Source organism: Phacochoerus africanus, chromosome 12, assembly GCF_016906955.1.
Source record: "Phacochoerus africanus isolate WHEZ1 chromosome 12, ROS_Pafr_v1, whole genome shotgun sequence".
NCBI classification, from domain to species: Eukaryota; Metazoa; Chordata; class Mammalia; order Artiodactyla; family Suidae; genus Phacochoerus; species Phacochoerus africanus.
The window spans coordinates 13,408,605-13,426,109 of NC_062555.1; the positions used below are offsets into that span (position 1 = coordinate 13,408,605).

The following is a 17,505-nucleotide window of genomic DNA, read 5'->3' on the forward strand; positions in this document are numbered from 1 at the left end:
ATTTAAGTATATCCAAAATAGTTAATCTTCAATCAGAGAAAATGATAACACAGTAATGAACTTACTTTGCATTTGGTATATTTCCTCGGCTGTTGAACTAATTATAGTACGTAAATATTTGATTTTCAAAATTTCACCACTGAAAAATCACTTAAATGCTTTTTAAAGATTGCAGAGATTCCTCTAGAATGTGCCAGCAAGATAGCGTACACCGCTGATTTTGATGGATTTGGATGATGGTTGCCCCTCACAAACTCACTTGATTCGCATCAGTGGAAAGAATTCAAAGGTTAGCGGATTTTCATTATCACGAAAAACTGCAAACTGTTTCCTTGCAGGGAGGCACTGGAGGAGTTTGCAGACATGAAAGAAAGAGAAGAGAGGAAAGCCGACCTCGAAAAGGAAGAGAAGAAAAGAGATTACCAAGCCCGAAAGACGCATTACCTCCTCAGCACAAAGCAGGTTGGTTACCTGTCCCTGACAGCTCGCCGAGGCCACTTGGGCCCCCAGACTGACAGAGATAAACTAGCAGGCCGAATGGGACATGACTTGTTGAAAAGATATCCCAAAGACACTACTTCAAGTTCAATTCCGCGCTGCCATGTAGGTGCGCGCAGGCACCAGGGCTCCTCCGTGACCGCAGCGTCGCAGAGGCGGCCGCAGCCAGGCCGGCGGAAAGGCCCAAGTCAGCAGGGTGACCCGCCACCGCGCTGACACAGCAGGGAGGGCATAACCCATCCCGAGTGGCGTGTCGCCTTGTGAATTGATCAAGGACTAAGCAGTTATTAAGCTGAGGTCGCTTTCATGTTTCCTCTGTTCATTGAGCTAATGCTGAGGTTAGAACCCTTCTTGCATCCTTTCTAAATTCCCCTGCAAGTTTGCAGGTGTAGCTTTTAACCAAGCTGCTCGAGCAGTTGTCTCTTCATAAGAAATATAATTGCGGAATTTGGAATATGTTGAACTTTCTTTTCTGGTACGTGGTAAGATTTCGTGCCTCCGATCTTGTCCTGGTTACTAAGAAAGAATAGATTGCGTGTAGAACATGCTGCTCACAAGAAGATAGGGTTTAAAACAAGCAGCACGAATTTGTGGTTTGAGACGTGTTTTGTGACTTGAGCTTTAGGCAGGAAACTAGCACTTGCTTGGTTTTGATTCTTTCTCGTAGACTTCAAGTCCAGTGTTAGAGCTCTAGCTAAGTCACCTATGCAGATGCCTTCAGATGGGGCAGGTCAAGTCCCAGTGGTGGAGGGTGAGATTGCAGACTGAAGGGCATCCTTAGAGACGACCAGATTCAAAACCACATTAAGTACTTCGGCAAGAGGCAATAATTTAAAGATGATTTTAAAAATTAAGTAAAAGTATCTTTACTTTTCATTACAAAATCTATAACAATGTAAGCTTTTTAGTTGTATAATTAGTGGGCTAAATATTTAACATAGAGGATTCCAGACCCAGAATTCTTTTTGGCAAAACATTTTTTTTCAAACTTTAGTTGCTAGTAATTTCAATTTTGATGAAACTAAGAGGGGCTATCAATATATCTTATAATTCTCTAAAGCTAGTAATAATTCTTGGGGATAGTTGTTTCTTTTGATAACTTTGAACCATCTTTAGGCTTTGAAACTTTCTTAATCTGAGTCCTAATTGTGTTTTATACTTTTAATGGCTAGTGTAATAGAGAAAGCAATCTGAAAAATGGTGAAACCAGATTTAACTGATATATCTGTTGTCTCTTTTATCCAGGGTTATTTAATTACCAGTTATGTAGTGGAATAATTTAGAAAGACCATAAAACTTAGTCGTTTTACTAATAAAGATAGTATAATAGCATAAATCCACAGAGTGCTTAGCATGTGTCCGAGAGTATGGTGGGTAGTTTATATACATTATTTTTTTTATTTCATTTCAGTTTTTAAATTAAGCACTTGGTTTAATAAATTATTTCACAGACTTGACCATGTGACTTGATTTACGGACCTTAATGAATTTTCAAACAATATTGGCATTCTATTTTAGGTATGTTTGTGTTAGCCAAACAAGCTGTCAAGGCTGTATTCTCTTTTTCTCTTTGTTTATCCCATGCTGGCTGCTAGTCATATCAGTGTATTATCAAGTTTAGTTTAGTAATCGCTTATCTCCAGAACTTCCTGGCAGCCAATAAAAAGGTTCATCATTCAGAGTAAAAGTCTGATGGGCTTTTCCATCAGACAGAGCTGAGCAGACATCCAAGTTCTCCCACTGAGGGTAAGGTATTAGGAGATTACCTGGAATTGTCTGAGCCTCTGTTTCATTCTGCACCTTGAAAGAATAGTGTGAGGACCAAATGTGTTGTATTTAAAACATCGCCAAGCCCTTAGAGAGCATTCAGGAAATGATAACCATCATATTATTGGAATTTAACTTGTCAGGGATAAACTGAGATGCTGCACTCTCATTTCCCTCTCTTTGTCTTCGCTGTTGGAAGCATTCATTTTCTCATTTCCTTTCTTTGCTTGCCTTTCCTTATTAAGGAAAAATGATGTTGTTCTTAAATCCCCCCCCCTTGGAGAGGGATATTATAAACACATCAGAGATTTTCATTTAAATCTGGCAAGTTGGTATGTTTTGTCATAGTGATCTTTAATATCTGATCGCAAGAAACTAGAGACCCTCTGAAATTATGGACACACTTTTGTTCCCAAGGCAAAATTTCTTCCTTCCTTCCCTTCCTCCCTCCTTCCTTCCAAAGTATCATCCTGGTCTCATCCTGTTTACTTTGGTCAGAGGATTAGTTAGTTGTACTAACAGAATGGTACTAGAAATTTTTAATGTTTTCTTCCTTCTATCCGCCAGATTTGCTGTGCTCAGCTTTAAATAAGTGCCTTTCATCGTGAAATTTAAACATTGAACTTAAAAACTGATGTTACAGATACAATTATAAATCACCTTCACAAATTTTGTTGTACAAAAATATACAAATTGGCACTGATATTTACTAAATAGAGTGAATGTAAATCTTAACTTTAAAAATTCATCAGTGAGGAGTTCCCGTCGTGGCGCGGTGGTTAACGAATCCGACAAGGAACCATGAGGTTGCGGGTTCGGTCCCTGCCCTTGCTCAGTGGGTTAAGGATCCGGCGTTGCCGTGAGCTGTGGTGTAGGTTGCAGACTCGGCTCGGATCCCGCGTTGCTGTGGCTCTGGCGTAGGCCGGTGGCTACAGCTCCGACTCAACCCCTGGCCTGGGAACCTCCATATGCCGCGGGAGCGGCCCAAGAAATAGCAACAACAACAACAAAGACAAAAGACAAATAAATAAATAAAAATAAAAATTCATCAGTGAAATTACTCCAAATAGCATATTTTTGAGTACCTACAAACTTTCTGACACCGTCCTAGGACGAGGATCAGGTCATGTAAATACCTACTATATGCTCCTGAACCACAAGGAGCATTCTAACTTCAGTCTACTGCCAAACAGGTTTTTTTTAGGTGGGAGGAAATTGCCAACTTTCTGTTACAGCCTATAAGATAGTGTCACTGAAATTAGCAACCATTTATATTTATGAGTTTGTTGATTCCGTTTACTATTTTTTTTAAAAAAAAATCTTTAAGTACTTTTCCTAACCATAGAAGAGTTAGAGAGTGAAAAACACATATTTCAGTTTGAGTATTTTTAATGATTTTTTTTTTCAGGATGACTTGGCTATTGGGAAGGAATTAAGCTGTAGATATAAAAATATTCCTAAATCATATGTTTACAGATTCATTGCATTTTTGTTCTCATATTAAACACACATTTAAGGACAAAATGAAGGTGAAATATGAATTCAGTATTTATTTTCAAAGACTTGTGTAAGTTCTAACTCTTGCTTGGTGCAGATATTTGAAAACCTACTGAATCAATATTCAAACCTAAATCATTTTTGTAAGAAGTATAATGAGGACAGGAAAAGTTTTATTGAACTGCCTCAAAGGAATAATTCTAATAGCATTTCTAGCCAGGAAAAACACACTATTTTCTCGGTGATTTCAACAATTTAGAAATGATGTTAATGTAGTTTTTAGAATAGTGATTCTCATATTAAATTTGCATAGTTCTAATATAGCTAAACTTAGACAAGTTGAAATAAAACATTAATTCAGACAAATGATTCAGAAAAGGTAAAGACTTTTTTAAGCTAAAAATATGTTTGTATTCATATATATATAATAAATGAGGTCTTGTTATTTAATATATTAATTTCAGGATGATTATGCTGATATTCGGACATGCTCATGCTGACATAAGAGTTTTAAAGTCAGTTTTACACCTATTTTTAGTACAAATCTAATGTATATCATAAAATACTTCTAAAATCTATTACTAATTTTTACTGGTATTAATTATCTCATCTTTATGCAAGCAGATGTATTAGAATTAATAGGAATTACACAAGTAAATAACTAATATTGCAATGAGTGAATTAATAGAGCCCTCAGGGTCTTATTAATTAAAAAGTTCAAGTCATATTAAAGCACCTTTTGTATATGTTTATTTCAATCAGAAAGCTGAACATGGTAACTTATTTGCATAAATAATCAATCACCATTTACTAGTAGTAATAAGGTTAATTTGTTGCTACAGACATAATAGGATTAGTCAATTATATTTCCCAGAAAGTACTATTTGTTATGCACCCCATCACCTGCAAAACAGGATTGGGTTTAGCACCCTTATTAAATGAACACATCAAAAAATCTTTGTCCTGTACAAGTTTTATGAAAAGAAAGCTAATTTTAGTTGATTTGAATAAGTAAAATGCAAACACTGCTTCCATTTGTAAATTTGATTTGTCTTTCTGCAAAGATTATTTAATAAAGTTATTTATTTTGATTCAGCAACCAGTCAAACTAAATCCAACACATACAGGACGTATTTCCTTTGAAGAAAATCTCATTTGCAGATTTGGTTTCTTCCAAATAAAAAGACTTTGATTCCCTTGTCCTTGTTTTGGGTAATAAATTATGTTGTCTGCTCCACCTACTGGTAGATATTTGCAAAGGCCTATTGTTGGCTTCATTAAAAGAAACTGCCTCTGAAACATTGCCAGAATTTTTAAGGATCTTCTTGGAGATCCACAAGGTTAAAGATACAAATGTAAAACGCAAGATCTAAATCAGTAAATTAATGTTTAGAAATATAGGTTATCATATAAAATAATACATGTTAATAGTTTCCTGATGAGTGAAAATATCATCCTGCTCTTTTTCCTTTTAATATGCCAATAGAAAGATAACTAAATATAAAATACACTCACCACTCAGTATATTAAAACTACATATATTTTATTTTAGTTATGGCATTTTATAATTTATGCATTTTCAAATTAAAACTAAATTGAAAAATCATATAGCTAATTAAAATTATATAATTAAAATGCATATTTTGTGGAAATAATTTTCATGTGGTCGCTATATAATAGATTTGTAGTGTTTTTCCTTTAGTGGGTAGTTAATATTTTCTTATCAACACTGAGAAAACAACTTTTAGTTATTTGTGATTCTTTATAGAGCACTATACTCTGATTCTCTGATTAATACTGGCAAAACTTTATTTTTAATTGTTTTTTAAGAGAAACAAATGATTTCAGCTTCTTTGTTTTCAAGGTCATATGAAATCATATTTGTATACATGAGGAAAGTAATTTTAAAAAGTAAACTTGATATGCCAAAAATTAATTGGTCCTATGTTGATATGTAAAACATCTTTATAGGACAAATTTTATAAGACGGAAAAATCATTTATTGTCTTTGGCTCCACCTTCTCAGGGTCGTAATTAGGAAGATTCTTTGCCTGACCTATTAAGTAATTAGCATGTGATACTCACTTTTCTTTTTTTTTTTTTTTTATGTCTTTTTGCTATTTCTTGGGCCGCTCCTGCGGCACATGGAGGTTCCCAGGCTAGGGGTCCAATCGGAGCTGTAGCCACCAGCCTATGCCAGAGCCACAGCAATTTGGGATCCAAGCCGCGTCTGCAACCTACACCACAGCTCACGGCAACGCCGGATCCTCAACCCACTGAGCAAGGGCAGGGACCGAACCAGCAACCTCATGGTTCCTAGTCGGATTCGTTAACCACTGCGCCACGACGGGAACTCCCTCTTTTTTTTTTTTTTTTTTTGGCTACGTCTGTGACCATGCAGAAGTTCCCAAGCCAAAGATTGAACCCATGCCACAGCAGTGACCCAAGCACAGCAGTGATAACAGTTAGACCCTTAACCTGCCCACTACACCACCAGGGAACTCTGTTATTGCTCACCTTTAATTCGAGGTGGTGACGTAACAGAACTGAAGCCTTTCATTGTGCACCTGCTGCGTGTGTGTGTGTGTGTGTGTGTGTGTGTGTGTGTGGTGTGTGTGTGTGAGAGAGAGAGAGAGAGAGAGAGAGAGAGAGTGTGATGTGTCTTCATATATATGGTGCATTTGGAAAGTATCTTTGGAGAGTCTTCTCATAAGGCACTGTCCTTAGGCACTGGTGACCCACAGCAGTGGTTGGGAAACTCACTCGTGACGGTTAAATGAATCCCAGGAACGAATGACTCTCTCGGGTTCATTTTAGACCTCTTGATCCCTATCTCCAAACCACTTCTTTCACTTCCAAACATTAATTGTGTTTGTGTAGGTTTATCACCTTCCAGTTATCCTTTGAAAACACCAGCCTTCTGATTATACACTGCTCCTTGAGTTACCCTCAATTCCCTGAACTCTCTTTTTTCTCTTTCTCTGACATGCTTTAGTCTTAAAAGAAATTGGTTCTAAGTGAGTTTCTGTACAAAGACAGAGAAAAACTAGGGCCTGCATTTTCAAATGTGTGAAGCAAGACAGGACATAACGTAGGTTTCTGTCGTGCCTCCCCGTGACGAGCAGAAAGCGCTTTTAGTCTGTTTATCTCCACAATATTCTCTAAAGCAGCAGTTATCTTTCTGGTGACTAAAATGCACTTGTTTGGTACTCGTTTTTCCTCTGGACACTGGGCAGATTTATTCTTTCAGGAAGATTATGTAGTGAATAAAGGTGTGGCCTACAGTCTTGGGATGTGTGGTGTAGAGGCAGATCTTCACCTTTGGTCCTTTGTTCTGGGTCCCGAGTGAACAGGCCACCTCCCACAATTATTACACACGTTGTTACTATGGGCCGTCTTTGTTCAGAAAAGGCCACAGACTGAGCCACCATGGAGAATGAATTAGCTATTAACGTTTGCATTTTATTTCCTTCCTCTCTAACATGAGTTTTTATTATCCTGCAATATATCAAAGGGATAAAATGACCCATCATCAGTCCTCTTGGAACAAACCAATGAAGTGGTTGAAAACACCTAGTTGTGTCCCCCAATTGAATTCCATTTCCACTCTCCTCTCCTTGCCATCCTTTATCCACTGTGCCTCTTAGACACAAACATGCAGATAGAAGCAAAAATAAAATCAAAATGAATGAAAAGAGAGGCCACTTAAATAGAAATGTGCCTTAAGCTACTGATTTGTATTGTTCTTGGTAATGTGCTAAATTTTAAAAGTTCCTTAGAAATTGTTTTCTTTAGCAAACACACTCTAGATCTCTCCTATAGATGTGGCTAGGTACCGGCTTATAGATTCTAGGTCTTGAAGCTTATGCAATTTTAGGATCCGCCTTTAAGAAGACAATATACAAAGTTATAAATACAAGAAGAGGAATATTGGATATAAGGCGCAAAAATCATTTCAAACACAGTTCAAGTGTTAATGTCTGACAAGACCAGAACTCAAAATCTAAAAATACAGCAGTAGTTTTATGAGCCACCTGACACCTCTGTAGTGTGTGTTCCCCATATTTTGGCTTCATACTCTTTTGATTGCATCTTAACAATAATTTTGTTATATGTTCTAGTGTGAGAGGAGGAATTTATTCACTCTCTTCTCAAGGAATATTGATCTCAATTTCTCACTACTGTAAAAAAGTTAAATGATGTATTTCTGTGTGTTCATGCTGCATTATTGAATTATTTTTGAACGAGGGGAGCTTCCATTTTGTAATGGAAATGCTGAGAATCAAATTCTCCATTTATGATTTACACATGTGAATTTTGGCATGAATTTCCAAAGTCCAGCTCCTGGAAGTACACACGTGGAATCCTGTTTCTTTTCCACCACCCACATGCTTCCAGGGCTGCACGCCTTAGGATGTTTCCACTGCAGGACAGGCTCCAGATCCACACCTTTATTTGTGATGCCCGGGGAGTCTGCACAGTGGGTGCAGGAATATTCCTGGGAGCTGTTCCTACATTAGGATTACTAACAAATTTTAAGTGTCCTTGGAAGTACCAGGAAAAAAAAAACCCATAAATATATTCAACTAAACCTAAATGACATGTATAAGCATGGCGGCTTCGTCCTAGCTTGACGCCCAGCACTCCCGCAGCTGCTCGTGCCATCCAACCCAGGTGTGACAGAGGATAAGGCAGAATATAAAGAAACAGAGGAATTAACTGGTATCTTACTTTTGCCATGTGAGCTCACTGACGGGAGTCCCTCCCTGTGTCTTAGAAAGGGCCTACCAAAATGAGGAGCCCAAAGACTACACTCACCCCCAGCATATGGAGATTCCCAGGCTAGGGGTCCAATTGGAGCTGCAGCTGCCAGGCTGTGCCACAGCCACACAGCAACGCAAGATCCGAGCCGCATCTGCAAGGTTCACCACAGCTCACAGCAATGCCAGATTCTTAACTCACTGAGTGGGACCAGCGCTTGAACCTGCATCCTCAAGGATTCTAGTCTGGTTCATTACTGCTGAGCCTCAACAGGAACTCCTGATTATAATTTGGTACTGTGTGTAAGCTCTGCTGCTGTGGTTAAACTTGCTCCAATAGGCTTTAATTTTTCTGTTAATGTGCTCTAGATAACCATCTGCATACTGGGTAGCAAATCCAGCACTCAAATATTTAAATAAATTTTTATCTTCGTCCTATCTTTAAAATTGAAGCACCTGATTATTTTCTTTAGTTCCCTCTCTCTTGTTTCTTTTATATTTTATAATATAAAAGGTCAGTTTATTTTCATCCAGTAGATGGGGTACATTTTTAATGTATTAGGCTATGCAGTAGAGAGATTTTTCATTAGGTATTCAAAAATAATCTATAAATACACAAACGTATGTATATGTATGTGCTTATATATATATAATACAGATGCAGACTTGTATAAAATTTCCATGCCGTTTTTTACAAATATCATTTAAATAATGTTTGTTGGGACTATCGTCTAATTGCAAACATAAAATGTTATTCAGTACCCAAAACCAGTAATACAAAGATGAACACAGAAGAAAATCTTTGTTCATATTGTACCATCCAAAAGATAACCACTGTTCAAAAGTTGGTATATGTTCTTCCAGTAAAGGACTTAGAAATTTTTTACTTAGAAATGGTATCCAATACAGTTTTTATAGAAAATTCATATCAGAAAAGAATTAGGATAAAATGCATAACAAAAGTAGTTCACATTTCCCACCCCAGGTACAATGTTCCTCCACTTAGCCTTTTACTCTGGGGCACCATCATTTAAATTGCATTGTATATAAACATTTATATAAAGTAATTGACAGCTAACTATGATATACTTATTTCTATTAGTTTTGTATTAAATTAATGTTGCTGGTAAGTTAATTGCAATTAATCCTATTAAGTTTCTCTAATTTGAGAAGACCGAGGGTTTTTTTGGGTGGGGAGAGTCCTTTTGATATCACTGCTTATGTTAATATAATGAAACCCCAAACCTAGAAACAGAAGGAATACAAGCTCTAACTAGATCTGATGAAAGAATTGGGTCTCTAATACTTTGTAGGTTTAAAGATTTATTCCTATTATTTTGGCTACTTTTCTATTTTCAGGACACTTCAGAAATACTTGAGACCAGTTCTAAGTTAGACGCTGTTATAACTGCTACACAATGAAGGGGTGGAGCTTGTTGGTCCATGATTGATCCTAGCTCTTCCGTTGGACCAAAAGAATAACTTTATGTAGATAAGCCCTGCTCTCTGTTTATCCTTGATATTTAACTTGCTCTGCTGGATTCAAAAACTTCCAAAATATTTCAGCTGAGAATCCAAGTGGCCAAATTTTAAGATCTCAGGCTTTGGTATAATTCTTCTTTCTTCCCTTCTCTTTCCTCCTTCAATCTTCCTCTATAGCTCTTTCCCTAGCCCATGAGCCCTATAGTCAAGCACACTGTACCTTTTGAATTAAAACTTAGGACATAGGGAGAGCAATTGTACTTCCCAATGCTTCCTTGAAATGAGCTCTTAACTAAGTCAGTGGTGAAAATACCCAATCATGGTCGAATGTAGCTGATTGGGTCATTAAGATCACTATTAAGAACATGAGTATTTTTGACTTTTGGTTTTAAATTAAGGTATAGTCCAACACAAGAAATCATTTATGACTTTATGATTTTATGCAATATCAAGTAGGTAAAGATTTCAGAAGACATGGAAAGTTTGCTCAGTATTGCCAAAGAAACAACCAAAGAGGACTTAAAATTGTGTATGTTAAAAATATATAAAATTAGTGTCCTTTTGGTGTGATGAGCATGATTTTAAATATTTTCGTACAAAATGGCAAGTTTTCTCTATAACTAATAGTCTTGCCATTTGCTATAACTAATAGTCTTGTGTCTCTCTACTGTAACTTTTGGCAGTTGGAAGTATTTCAGCCAAAAATGAGTTATGTTATTCACACAGTATCGCAGCAGACAGTAAAATAAAGGTTGAGAGGAGTTTCCTCATGGCTCAGTGAGTTATGGATCCGGTGTTGTCCCTGCAGCAGCTCCGGTCGCCGCTGTGGTGAGGGTTCAGTCCCTGGCCTGGGAACTTCCTGTGGGTGTGGCCAAAGAAAAGAAATCAACAGCAACAACAACAACATGGTTGAGAAAATGGGAGGATGGGTTTGAGAAGAGAGGGGAGGGAAAACATTTATCTTGAAATGTTACCCGTGACTGTCTCTTGGACGGAAAATAAATAAGCTGCCTGTTTTACCTGCTATTATTATATTGAAAGGAAAGACTTGTCGAAAGGATATAAGAACAGGATAGCTCTGAGACTGCAGGTGTCTTTTGACATTCCCTCTTGATTTAACCGGGGCTGTTGCTTGCAATTAACGAATGCTCATGTCACTAAAAGTACTGGGATTCTTTTTTCCCAAATGATAAAACCAAAGTTATATTTGTTGGTTTGTTCGGCACCATTGGAGTTGTCAATGTATTTAATGGCAGAAGTGAGGCACAGTATTTGCCAGAGCACCGCTATGGGTAGTCAGGGCAGAGACTTGGTTGAGGAGGAAAAGAGAGGTGAGAAAGAGCCCAGTACCTAAACGGACTTTTCCCTGCCTGTGTTCAGGACAAGTGCAGAGAAAGAAGACATGGATGGATGGAGATCAGACGTATTAGTTTTATTAGTAGGGAGAACTGGATTGGAAGTTGGCGTCTGAAGCACTACTGGACTTGCTTCTACTTAATTTTATAATGAAATCTGTTTCCCAGTGACAAGCAAAGCAGGCAAACCAGGTTGATCCATATGAATTTTAAAGCAAGTCGGCGCGAAGAATATTTGCTTTCCTGTAGCCAGGCTGCCGTTCGAGAAATGAGAGGAAGGGGCTAACCTAGGCTCAACCCACGCCTTTCCTGATGCGCTAAACAGAGAACTCACCCCTGTTCCTTGATACAGCGGTGGGCAGAGAGCAGCCAGTGAAATGCTAAGGAATAGGACGTATGGAGTCCCCTTGATTAGCCTGATAGGCTTGGTGAAGGAGCAGAATTAGAGGAAGGTTTTTAGAAAAGTAGGCTTGTACATGTTCACAAAACTGGGGGAGAAACAGGAGAAAGCTTAAAAATATAGGAGAAATGAAATAACTCAATGAGCCTGGACCCAGAAAAGGTGGGAGCGGATGTGATGAAGAGTGTAAAAGTGTAGGCAGGAACGGATGCAAGGAGAAGTTAACCTCGAAAGTCAGGAAAGAATAAAAGAAGCGTACTGAATACTTCTCTAGGGTTCGTGGGAAGTAGTTAGTGCCTGGGGACTTCAATATTCTGACTGATCTTATAAAATAATCCTGAGACGAATCAGAGACAGAGGGCTATGTAGTGGCTCTGAGGGACCAGCTAGATTTGAAATCCACCCTATGTAGTGTCTCCAGTCTGCCTGTGATATGATTTCTTCCAGCAGCTGTCAACAGCCTGAGATTGTGAGCATGCGGAGTAAGAGCAACAACAGCTGACATTCACCAATGTTTACTGTGAGCCAAGTTTTCTCCTAATTGCTTTGCAGGAGTCACCTCTCTTAATTCTCAGGTACCACCCTCTAAGGCAGACAGTTATCCCCAATTCACTGATGAAGCACAAAAAGACTAAGTCAGGACCCAAGGTCAGGGTTAGTGTGTGATGGTCTAGTTCCAAAGCTCAGAGTCACAATGAGTCCATGGTACCACCTCCTAAAAAGAGTTAGCATTTATTGAGTACTTTCTTGGTGTCAGACCACTGTTCAGAGTGCTTTAGCTGTGTTAACACATCTAAACTGATGCATGGCCTGACGAGATAATACTGTTATTTCAGAGGAGAAACCCATGTTACAGTGAGGTTGAGTAATGCAGGCTTAGACCACAGAGGAAATGAGAGTTAGAGCTGGGAATTCAGATTTAGTTAATTAACCACCCAGCTGTACCATGCAGTTGAATCAGTTCTGGTTTGGGCCATGGTCAGGCAGATAGGCTGGTGGCTCATAGGGACTTGAGCCATTAAAATACTCAGCCATGTGACTCAGAGTAGTACAGGAAGAAAAGTGAGGGTGAAAAAGGAGAGACTAGGAAAGGATCGCTTGCCTTGAGGTCTTTAGGACTCAGTCTTAAGGTTAGCAATGAAAAGAATGTGAGAATGAGTCAACTGGAAAGTTAAGATGGTGAGATATTGGTGTCTAAGCTCGCTGAATTATTAACACAGAGCAGTTTTGGACTGAGGGTGAGTGGAGTGGCTAGCACTTGTGTCAGGGTCAAGGTCAGTGCAGGTGAAGGAGTGGAAGAACTGCGAAGGTAAACTAGTGGGGGGGGGGGGTTGCCCATCTGTTTGTGAAAACACCTAAAATGATGCCAGAGCACATAGTCAAAAGGAAGCCTGAACTTTATAGCATAACATTATAACACAATGCCAAAGGCTGTTAGGAACATGCAGAATGACCAGCGGGTCTGTGTGTAAAACCAGAAAGAAGGACCAAAGAAGAGGCATTTGGACCAAAAGAAGGTAGATGGATCCTGGTTTGAAAACGACGAGGGGGAAATGCAATGCTGCACGTCTCCCCCTAGTCACCGATCCCAGGAAATACCAAAATGCTTTGCTCTATAGGGCTAGAGGGGAAGGCAGCTTCCATTATAATGAGAAAGCTAGAGATGGAGTTAGGGAAACCTTTCAGGGCCTAGATAGGAGATGAGGTCCACAGGGCAAGGCACTGAGAAGACTTGGGGAAAGTAGTGGGATAGCTGATGCTGAGTACCCCAGAGAAGGTCATGGACTGAGTACCCCAGAGAAGGTCACGGAGATGCATGATTCATTTTGCAGAAAATTGTCAACTTGACCAAAAACCAAATAGACTAATAGTTGCTCGATCTAGCTGCCCTCCTGTTGTGAAGACATTTAAGTGGCTGTGCCTATTCTTTATTCCAGTTAGCACGGGGATAGGATAGACTGGAAGTGAATTAGGGATTTAAAAGTACAAGGGAAATTGTACTTCAAATTTGGGGGAAAAAAGTAGAAACCCATGAACACAAACTTATAAAACAACCCAGTAATATACCAATAAAACCCAGACTAGACTATTTTTCATTTTAGACAAAATCAGTTTTCTGATCAAAATGTAGATTGGCCAACTTCTTTTGAAAAAAGCTACTTTTATGCTAGTTATTTTGTGACTAAATTATGTTCACGACCAGAGGGGCTTATGGTTCAAATAACAATAAAAGATAACAGGGTTGTGAAGCCTATTGGATGAAATTTTTTAGGCTCCCTATCATCCAGGAGGCCAGAGCAAAATAGTAAAGCAAAAGACAACTTGTTAAAAATATAATTTTTTAAGATTATTTTTTAATAGTTATTTCCCCAATATAATTTTTTTTCTCCTGTTCGGCGTGGTGACCCAGTTACACATACATGTACACATTCTATTTATTGGAGGATAACAATAAATAGAAGTTAAGAAATCCTAATCACCAGTTCAGTTGTCACAAAGTACAGGCATAAGCTGTACCTCGTAGGTACTAATGGGTAGTTTCTGCACAAGAAGCCATGGGTCTACAGAGCAAAACTGTGTAAGAGCACAGTGATCTGAAAACGAGGTCGTCTTTCAGATCTGGACACAAGATTGTGCCAAGAGGCAGCCAATGGTCTACTTTGATAAAACTTAAAGTGACTTTCTCTTGTTAGCTTAAAAAAAATCCTCCAAAAATTTGTGGTATATCAGGTTTTTGCGCAGTCCCATATAACACTGGGAATAAAGTTGACACATGGTCCATTCCATTGGTCCATCATCATTTTCTGTTTTTTTGTTCTGTTTTGTTTTGTTTTCTTTTTTTAGGGCCACACCTGCAGCATATGGAAGTTCCCAGGCTACGGGTCAAATCGGAGCTACAGCTGCTGGTCTACACCACAGCCACAGAAACTTGGGATCCAAGCCGCACTTGTGACCTACACCACAGCTCACAGCAATGCCAGATCCTTTCGTGAGGCCAGGGATTGAACCTGAATCCTGACAGATACTAGTCAAATTTGTTTCCACTTTGCCACAATGGGAACTCCCATTTTCTTTCTTCTTCTTCTTTTTTTTTTTTTTTTTTTTTTTGGCCTTGCTGCGCCAACTTATGGAAGTTCCCAGGCCAGGGATCAAACCCCAGCCACAGCAGTGACAGTGCCAAATCCTTAACTGCTAAGACACCAGAGAGCACCAATTGGTACACTTTCTTAACAAAAGAACATTTTCATTTACTTACCTACTTCTACAATGCCAGGTATTTTTCTTTTAGGAACTAATTGCTTTGGAAGTTATCTTTTATCTCTTTATTTTTATTGCTGAATGAATTTATTACATTTATAGTTGTCCAATGATCATCCCAATCCAATTTTACAGGATTTCCATCACACACCCCCAGCGCATCCCCCCACCCCCCAAACTGTCTCCTTTGGAGACCAAAAGTTTTTCAAAGTCTGTGCATCAGTATCTGTTCTGCAAAGGAAGAAGTTACCTTTTAAACCCTAGCTATGAGACTTCCCTTGTGGCCTAACAGTTACGGATCCAACGTTGTCACTGCTGTGGCTCTGGTCCCTACTGCAGCACCGGTTCAAACCCTGGTCTGGGAACTTCTGCATGCTGCAAGGCACTGCCAATAAGCAAATAAAGAAATAAGGTAAACCCAAATTATGAAATTATTTTCAAATCAAATCATTGGTAGAGAAGAACCAAACAAGAGAAAATACTAGCTTCTCGAGAGAGTAAGATGGGCGTATCAGGACAGGTTTCTAGGGGTCATCGAAACGTGCTTCACTGTTCTCTCCTGTTTTCCTTAGGGAGTCAGGCTTCCCAGGGTGTATATCAAGCCAGCGCAGAACAGGAGGAAACCGCGTGTCAGAGGAGTCACACTCGCCCAGAGGGCAGGGTCCCCAGCTCTACTGAGAAGCACTCTCGATCGGGTCTCCTAGGAATCTCCCAATTCTAAGTCCCTGGGACCTCAGATTCGCACCGTGTTCACCCCACCAGGGACCGCGCAGCCTCCGCTGGCCTTAGGGACAGTGATCGGCTTTTGGTCCCCCTCTTTGCTCATTTGTTCTCACTCTTCTGCAGTAACCCTTGGGTATCTTGTTTACTCTGTTACGGAACGGGCCGTTCGTTAACGTCAGAGTTATTTCCGGTTCTGTTCCTCCGTGCGTCTTGTTGTTATTTTCTGGGAAATGCCTTCCCTCACTCTCTACACCGAACAAACCCCTTGCCCTTCCTTCCCCATACAGCTCAAACACCAGGCATCCCACCCCCCGCAGTATGGGACTCTATCCATGTCCATGCTAATTTCAGTACCTTATAAGTGTTTATAAACTCTCACGGCCCTGATTCAGGTGGAAACACAGGAATCAAAGCCACACCTGCAGGAACTGCCAAGGTAGCAAGGAGAAGAGAAGACAAATGAAGCCACACCAGTGGGTTGCAGGTGGAGGGGCGGGGGTGGGTGGAGATGGGATGTGCTAAAGGGTAGGGAAAGAAGCAAGTCCAGAGAAACCACCTAGCAGGAAAACAAGCCACTTGCCTCCAATTCTGGCGGGATCAGTACACTAGTGACCAGATAAAGAGATAAAGGGATTGTTTAATGGAATAGATTCCCCAGAAAGTCTTGTACACGAAATCTTGTTCAGAAAATCTTTCAAAATGCAACGTGGTTAAAGGGCAATCCTGACCTGCGATGGGAGTTGGGGGAGATACTCTTTCAGTCCCAAGAGCTTCTGAGTCCTCGTGGTATTGCTGTATCTCAGGAGACTCACACTAGCCTCCCCTTCATTGTTCCTTCTATTCAGTGAATTATGATGCGATTTCTGCCACAAGAACAGAATCTGCTTCTGCAGAGGTCACCTGTCACCGTCTAATTACCATCGCAGGTGTGCCGCGTCCGTCCTCATGCTGTGCCACCTCTCCCTGGCATCTGACCCCGTGCCCTCCTCGTGCATCCGCCTTGTCCCTCGTGTCCTGCCCCATCCCTCGATGTTCGCCCTTTCCAGGCTCTTCATTTCAGGAGCTCCTCTTCTCCCACTTAGCTCTTCTGTACAGACACTCCTAAGACGTCTTAGAACCAAGCCCCTCTGTCTCTGGTCTCTCCCTCCGTGACCCCCTCCATTTTCATGCCTTCAGCCACTTTTATTCCGAAAAAGCCTCCAGGGGCTGGCCCTGACCTCTTTCCTAAGCTCCAGACCTCCTCCGACAAGCACACGCCGGACCTTTCCACCTGAAGGCTTTGTGGGGCGCTCAGTCCACAACACCCACAGAACACTCTTCCTGCATAACTGCTTTCTTGCCAGCTCTCTGCCAGGGTTCTGAGGGCACCTTTGTCTGTAATGCCGCACGCCTTCCTATTCCCCTTAATTAACCTGTTATCCATGTCTTTTGACTCTGTTTCTGTAAAAGGCTCCCTGTCCGCAGCACTCTGCTGTTTGCACTGCTCTTTCTTCTTACTTCTGAATAAGCAAGCTCTGCCTCCTTCACAGGTGTCTGGTCCTCTGTGGCTTATCAGACAAACACGGCGTTTCTGTCTACTCTGAGCCAGCTTCTGAAGTGGGTGTTAAGCCAGGGTACTCAACTTCTCTTTAAAAACAAAACTAAACAAAGGCCTAGACACATGCTTCAAAGATTTCAACGGAGTTGATCTAGGGCGCGACTTGGACATGTATATTTTTCAAGTTCCCCAAGTGACTGTAATATACGCGCAGAGCTGAGATCCACA

General features: G+C 40.1%; 1 protein-coding gene across 1 annotated transcript in view; it reads left to right on the forward strand.

Annotated features, from left to right (window-relative positions):
• SPATA17 (spermatogenesis associated 17) overlaps positions 1-17,505 on the forward strand; it is a 296,172-nt gene that overhangs the window by 86,040 nt on the left and 192,627 nt on the right. Inside the window, exon 6 of the mRNA XM_047755013.1 lies at positions 339-462. Within this exon, the coding sequence (XP_047610969.1) occupies positions 339-462 (124 nt within the window). The remainder of the gene's footprint in view (positions 1-338; positions 463-17,505) is intronic.